The sequence below is a fragment of the Lolium rigidum genome, chromosome 6 (assembly GCF_022539505.1).
Source record: "Lolium rigidum isolate FL_2022 chromosome 6, APGP_CSIRO_Lrig_0.1, whole genome shotgun sequence".
Lineage (NCBI taxonomy): Eukaryota > Viridiplantae > Streptophyta > Magnoliopsida > Poales > Poaceae > Lolium > Lolium rigidum.
In genome coordinates this window covers 3,775,564-3,782,771 of record NC_061513.1, presented here as the reverse complement: position 1 = coordinate 3,782,771, position 7,208 = coordinate 3,775,564, and the positions used below count along the sequence as shown (strand labels likewise).

At 46.3% G+C, this 7,208-nt stretch overlaps 2 protein-coding genes across 2 annotated transcripts; both read left to right on the top strand.

Annotated features, from left to right (window-relative positions):
- The first annotated feature begins 1,692 nt into the window (after nt 1-1,692).
- Nucleotides 1,693-4,456, top strand: LOC124661104 (cell division protein FtsY homolog, chloroplastic-like). The gene is made up of 11 exons (XM_047198961.1): nt 1,693-2,017; nt 2,100-2,204; nt 2,292-2,365; nt 2,467-2,525; nt 3,167-3,204; nt 3,310-3,430; nt 3,525-3,593; nt 3,682-3,764; nt 3,869-3,937; nt 4,032-4,094; nt 4,195-4,456. The coding sequence occupies exons 1-11, from the start codon at nt 1,727-1,729 to the stop codon at nt 4,306-4,308; spliced, it is 1,086 nt and encodes a 361-aa protein (XP_047054917.1). The 5' UTR covers nt 1,693-1,726; the 3' UTR covers nt 4,309-4,456.
- A 653-nt stretch (nt 4,457-5,109) lies between these two features.
- Nucleotides 5,110-6,645, top strand: LOC124668399 (scopoletin glucosyltransferase-like). Its single transcript, XM_047205547.1, has one exon. The coding sequence runs from the start codon at nt 5,137-5,139 to the stop codon at nt 6,481-6,483; it is 1,347 nt and encodes a 448-aa protein (XP_047061503.1). The 5' UTR covers nt 5,110-5,136; the 3' UTR covers nt 6,484-6,645.
- Nucleotides 6,646-7,208: the final 563 nt, after the last annotated feature.

Genomic DNA, 7,208 nt, shown 5'->3' with positions numbered 1-7,208 from the left:
CATCTTTTGAGAATAAACTTAGGTTTTTATTCAAGCCATTCCAAGCGAGAGAAGTCACGGGTATTAACCATGACCATGTGCACCCGTGAAAGTATATGAAAAGATCTAGACCCTAGTTACTCAAGCCAAAATTTGATCTTGGAGGTGGGATCCATATTTACTAAGTAATACCTTAGGAAGCCAATACCACGATCATCACAGTTTGGTAATGATCATAAACCCTAAAGTTAGAAGCTATTTAGAATAAGTTGATCATGCCTGCTACATGATTATACTTTGGGATATAGAAGCATAAGTTAAACCTAATGTGATAAGTAGATATCATCAATCACGTGAAATTAGAGGTAGACCACTAGTAATCAATCTTAGATCATTCTTAACATCCCGAATAGAGAAGTAATGACATTATACCAAAACCTTCCCTAGCCAAGCACTTGTGTCAACCTTAATCATGCTTTAAAGTAACCATCCTATCAATGGTGAGGAAGAGCAACCCTATGGTCCATCCCCAATTCTATACATGTTTCAATCAATGAACATAAGAAAACCCTAGCACCAAACCCTAGCATGATATATTCTATCTCAATCTAAGAAACTTGATCGAATAATCCTTATTGGGATTTAATTCAAGTTTTAGAGGCAAGTTGATAAGGCCTAGTGATAAATCTACACTCAAGACCCAAAATGTGTGATCAGTAGCTCATATTTAGAACTAAATACAAACCCATGAATGAAGTGATCAAATTAACAAGTGTCTCATGACGTAAACCACCATTTTAGTAAATACTTGAACCATGATGAGCATAGGATCTACCCTAGCTATTTCAAGTTAAGTTTAAGATAATAATAATAATAATAATAACGTGGTAAGAGCTCTAACATAATTTCCAAGTGATCACATTCTCCAAATAAGAAATCAAGTAAGAAGGTTAACCCTCTAAATTAATTCCTTGCAACATGACTACAAGATAAACAACCCTATACATCACTAAGCACTTGTACAAGCCTTAAAAATGTTTTAAGATCCAAAAGGAAGAGACTGAAGAATAGTTTTCAATAAACAATTGTTGAAATATTGAATTATTATTAAAATCCAACCATACCAATATAGAAGGAATATTTTAGTACAAGATAATGACTTAGACCCACCTATAACAAGTGTTAGCATAAGATATACATTCAAATTATTCAACCAATTTTGGATTAAAATGGGATTCAAATAAGTAATCCAAAACAAAATATAAAAGAATAAGAAACAAGAAAAGAAAGAGAAGGAATGCAGCCAGAACAGGCCACAACACCCCACGAAGTATTGAACTATCGAAGTATCGATGTGTCCTAGTACTATCTAGTGTCTGAAGCGGCTACGTATGGAAATATCTATTTATCAAACTATTTGCGTCAAAATGGCAATGCTCAATTGTGTGCCGATGTCGAATTTTATTTGAAATGTGTCAAAGTTTAGAACTTTGTATGATTATGAACAGGTTTGATGTTCATAATCTTTTTAGGTGATGTAAAAACTGAAAACAGAGAAAAAGCAGGTAATGTAAACTGGTTTTTGTTGATGTATTTTACATCAGCTCTATTGGTGATATCACCTGTATTGGAGTTTGCACGTGACAGTCTATTTCCGATTAAACGAACCAGCAGTACGCCGTTTGCACCCAGGGCGGGCGCGGCTGAGCTCTATCCACCCATCGCTGCTCGTATCCTCACCGCAAGAATGGCGGCACCTCCCCACGTCCTCCCCTTCCTCTCCCCGTCCTCAGCATCCGCCTCCCTGCGCGCCCCCTCCGGCCGCCGCCGCGCCGTCAACCTCCGCATCGCTGCCGCAGCGGGGCAGGCCGGCTTCTTCACCCGCCTCGGCCGCCTCATCAAGGAGAAGGCCAAGAGCGACGTCGACAAGCTCTTCTCCGGCTTCTCCAAGACCCGCGAGAACCTCTCCGTCGTCGACGAGCTCCTCACCTACTGGAACCTCGCCGACACCGACCGCGTCCTCGACGACCTCGAGGAGGTCTGCCAGCCGTCACCTCACCTCCCCTGCTCCATTCATTCTCCCTCTGACGACGATGCTTTGATCCTCGCGTCGCGTGCAGGCGCTGCTGGTGTCCGACTTCGGGCCCAAGATCTCGTTCCGGATCGTCGACACGCTCCGCGACGAAATCCGCGACGGGAAGCTCAAATCCGGCAGCGAGATAAAGGTGATCGATTCGGTCTCCCATTTCAGTGGAGCCGCAACGAGATTGGTTTCGTGGCTAAATTCTTTGTTCGTTACTTCGTTTCTGCAGGCGTCGCTGAAAAGATGCATCCTTGACCTGCTGACAAGCAAGGGCAGCAACACCGAACTCAAGCTCGGCTTCAGGTTCTGCCCCCTCCGCTGAACTGAAGACCAGTGTGCTATTGCTGTGTGCTGCGTGTTGTCTGAAATTTGGGAGGTCTGAGTGTGCTTGCTCGTTTCTGCAGGAAGCCGGCGGTCATCATGATTGTGGGAGTGAATGGTGGTGGAAAGACAACATCGCTAGGTAGTTCCGGGCATGCTTTACTGTCCTCCTGCTCTCATTCTGTTACCGGAAGAAATGCCATAGGTTTATTGCAATTTAGCACATTGGAGATGCGTATTTAACTTGTTGCTCCTCGTCTGGCCTGAGTGATGCGATGAATTGATTATCCTTCTTTGAAAATTTTACTTGAACCTTATTGCATCGATGACATTGGTGTTTATGCTTTCTATTGACCATGGTGGTCTTTGTAATAACATTATATCATAATTTTGTCTGCATTCCTCTGCTTGATCTACCAGTGCTAGTTTCAACCTACCTTACTATATGGAGAGGTTTTACCAATTTCTTGAAATGAATTTATAATGGCAATGTAGGGTAGGCTGTACAAGATTTCTAATGTGAGAGCTAGCATTAGATTGAGCTTCTTTGTGTTAAGTGATCTGTTTTTTTCTCTTCTAGTGAAATTATGTGGTCACTATGAAGCTAAATAAACACTATATATAGTAAGACTAATTCAATATATATGTGGTGGTAATTTGGACATTCCTTATCAGTTGGACCTGATGCTCAATTTAGCACACTGTTTTGTGTTTGTTTGTTATTTGCCACATGATGCTATGAAGTGGCAAACTGATCCATTCTGTGATCTGAAATATTTGCAGGAAAGCTTGCTCACAGATTTAAGAATGAAGGAGCGAAGGTGGGGGATATTTACTTAATATCTGCTGGTTCAGCTATATATATTGCTTGGGCGCATTCTTATAAAATTGGAGAGTTTATGTTCTTGCTTTCAACGACAATACAGGTATTGATGGCAGCAGGTGATACCTTCAGAGCTGCAGCTCGTGACCAGCTAGAAGTTTGGGCTGAGAGAACTGGCTCAGAGATTGTTATCGATAGAGATAAGAAGGCACAAGCTCCATCAGGTATGAACTTCTGATCCGCCAAGCATGATTGAAGTATGTTGTTATCTTAATGAGCCCAACTTTTATGTTTCATCTAATTTGACTCGCTTGGTAGTTCTTTCGCAGGCAGTGAAACGTGGGAAGCGTGAAGGATTTGATATTGTTCTGTGTGATACGTCAGGACGTACGGTTGTTGTTACACATTCGGGCAGAATATAATTGCTTATTTGCTTGCTGGAGAAACTGAATTTTCCTCAGCAATTGTTTTACAGGACTTCATACAAATTATGGTCTGATGGAAGAGTTGGTTACTTGCAAAAAAGTCATGGCCAAAGCCCTTCCTGGTGCTCCCAACGTATGCTATATCGATGTTCAAATGATTTAGTTCTGCGATGTATTACTAGGTCAATGTCTTTGCATAGTAGCTTTATCATGTATACTTGGGTCATGCTCCTGCAGGAGGTATTGTTGGTTCTGGATGGCACAACTGGCTTAAATATGCTACAGCAAGCGAGGGAGTTCAACGATGTAAGTGCAACTCGATCTGCGCCTAATTCATTAGTTTGTTTCTGTATAATAATGAATAAGTGATAATTATGAACTTTCTTGCCTTTTGTGCCAGGTTGTTGGAATCACAGGATTTATCCTGACAAAGCTAGATGGCACTGCTCGTGGTGGCTGTGTGGTATGCACAATCTCCAGACCTTCTTTCTTACAGCTGCAGTTTCCGGTCACGGGTCTTAAATGAATAGATGTCCTGAACTGACTAAGTTTATCGGTCACAGGTTAGCGTTGTCGATGAACTTGGGATACCAGTGAAGTTCATCGGTGTTGGCGAAGGGGTGGAAGATCTCCAGCCTTTTGACGCAGAGGCATTTGTGGAAGCCATTTTCCCATAAATTTTGATTCTGGAGAAAAACAGACATTCTTCTGATGTACATCCTCAAAACTTTGTGGCATTGCTATTAGTATTTTTCATGTAACAAGATTTTGCTAACCTGCTAGAAGTTAGAAGCAATTTTGTGAGCATCTACAGTTTTTTCAGTCTAGTCGACTGTCTCACCACGTTTCTTCCATATGCTAGTATTACATGTATGCTACCTCTATCCATAAAAGGATATCAAAAGTTTGTCTAAATTTGAATGTATCTAGTCAAAAAAATTTGACAATTATCTAGTCACTATTTAGTGTATAGATAGTTGCAAATTCTGATAAATCTTCGACATCCTCTTTTGAACGGATGGAGTACTTCTTTTCTCATCCATTTGGTGCATTCATAACATACAGCTTGAGTGAAGTCATAAACAACACAAGATACCATGTGAGAGCACAACAGCTTGAGTGTGAGAGCACAACAGCTCGAGTGATTAACATGTATTTTATCCTTCAATTGAATCTGTAGTTTATCCTCCCTTGTCCTCATGCATACTCTTGACAAACATTAATTGCGCTCTTGAGCGTCTCGATCAGTCAGCTGGCAAAATAATTGATCCCAACACTAATGTGAGCAGTATCGAAAACTACTCCACCACGAGATACAGACAATGCGGTGCAGTCACACAACACCTCCACACACAAACGCACTGCCACACCAACAGCTCTGCAGCTACACCAGGACCAGGTCCTCCACACACAAACGCCCTGCCATGGCCACCGCCACCACGGCCGACGATGCCGCTGCCGCGCACCATCCCAGCGGCCGCGACCATGTCGTGGTGTTCCCGTTCATGGCGAAAGGGCACACGCTCCCGCTGCTCCACTTCGCCACGGCGCTCTCCGTGCACCACAAGGGCCTGCGCGTGACCGTGGTCACCACACCGGCGAACCTCGCCTTCGCCCGCAGCCGCGTCCCCTCGTCCGTGCGCTTCGCCGTGCTCCCGTTCCCGTCGCTGCCGCAGCTGCCGGCCGGCGTCGAGTCCACCGACGCCCTGCCCAGCCCGTCCCTCCACCCGACGTTCGTGCAAGCCGCAGCGCTCCTCCAGGAGCCCTTCGCCGAGCTCATGGCGTCGCTCTCGTCGCCGTCGCCGCCGCTCGTCCTCGTCTCCGACTTCTTCCTCGGGTTCACGCGCCGCGTCGCCGCCGACGCCGGCGTCCGTCACGTCGTGTTCCACGGCATGTCCTGCTTCGCCACGGCCTTAGCCACGTCGGCCATGGTGGGGCCGCTGCCCAGCTGCGCCGGGCAGGGCGGCAGCTTCCACGTCCCCCGCATGCCGGCGCATCTGACGTTCACGGCGGCGGAGGTCCCTCCAGGTGCGCTGACCAAGACGACGGATCCCCTGATGGATGAGGATTCCGAGGCGAGCAGCTGGGGCGTCTTGGTCAACAGCTTCACCAAGCTGGACGAGGAGTTCGTGGCGATCGTCGAGTCGTTCAACCGGCCGGGCGCCCGCGCCTGGCTGGTCGGCCCGCTGTTCCTCTTCGCCGGCGACATTCTGCAACAGGATCCCGAGGGCTGCCTCCCCTGGCTCGACGAGCAGTCGGAGCCGGTGGTGTACGTGTCGTTCGGCACGCAGGCTCACGTCGCCGACGAGCAGCTCGGCGAGCTGGCGCGCGGGCTGGTGCAGTCCGGCCACCCCTTCCTCTGGGCCGTGCGGTCAGAGACCTGGTCGCCGCCGGTGGACGTGGGGCCGCACGGCCGCGTCGTCCGCGGGTGGGTTCCGCAGAGGAGCGTGCTGGAGCACCGTGCGGTGGGAGGGTTCGTCAGCCATTGCGGGTGGAACTCGGTGATGGAGAGCCTCGCGGCGGGGAAGCCCGTGCTGGCGTGGCCGATGATGGCCGAGCAGCCCGTGAACGCGAGGCACGTCGCGGACATGATTGGTGCGGGCATCAGGATGGACGGTGGTGGCGTCGTCGGCAAAGCCGAGGTGGAGAAGAAGGTCAGGAGGCTGATGGACGCCGGCGGCGAGGAGGGGCGTAAAATGCGCGCGAGGGCCGCCTGGGCTCGGCAGGCGGCCAGGTCGGCGGTGAGCGGCGGCGGCACGTCGCGCATGGCATTGCTGGAACTGGTGGAAGAGCTGCAGCGAAGCTACGACCGTGATGCTATCGGACGGGAAGGGGACAATACGAAAGCGTAATTCCCCCGAGTTTGTAATCCAGTAATCCCGAGTGGAGATTTGGTGTTCTCATTTTGTAAAAAAATAATTTAAAATCCCTATTTTGAGTTTTAGAAAAGTCTGAAAATTCTACATATAGACAATGATATATCCCAAAGACTTGCAAAATATCAATTTCAAATACTTTGTCTTCTCAGCTACACAAAAATATAGATTCGAGTAGTACATTTCAAATGGGAGTGATGTTTTTTCACATGGGATCATGCATATGCTCCCTTTATTTTGAAATACATGTTAGACACATTTTAAAATGTCAAAAAAATTAAAACAAAAATTTCGCACGTACACCTTCATGTGCTACACGCTCACAAAGTCGTTTCATGAAAAAACGATATGTCATGTGGCGTGTGTAAAAAAGACAAAATCGGTGCTGAAACAAAGACTTGTCGCAAGATAAATTTTCTCTTTTTCGCTTAGACTACAAAAAATATCAAGTCGTGAAACTTGACGAATACACATATATTATGGAGATGTACATGTAAATTTTTTTGTCAAAATTTTTTAACACTTGGAAATATGTTTTTATGATAGAGGGATCATACGCACCCGGGAGCCGAATTGAATTTGTGATTTCAAATCTCTAAAACATACTAGGTTTTTTCATTTTTATCTAGCCCATAAGGAAAAGAACGGGTTGAGATTTTTATCTAGCCGCTCAGATGGGTCAGACCTTTTTTTTTATTTGC

Coding starts and splice junctions, on each gene's coding strand:
- LOC124668399 (XM_047205547.1), top strand. CDS start 5,137: ATGGCGAAAGGGCACACGCTCCCGCTGCTCCACTTCGCCACGGCGCTC.
- LOC124661104 (XM_047198961.1), top strand. CDS start 1,727: ATGGCGGCACCTCCCCACGTCCTCCCCTTCCTCTCCCCGTCCTCAGCA. Junction 2,018..2,099: donor TCCTCGACGACCTCGAGGAG/GTCTGCCAGCCG, acceptor CGTCGCGTGCAG/GCGCTGCTGGTGTCCGACTT. Junction 2,366..2,466: donor GAACTCAAGCTCGGCTTCAG/GTTCTGCCCCCT, acceptor TCGTTTCTGCAG/GAAGCCGGCGGTCATCATGA.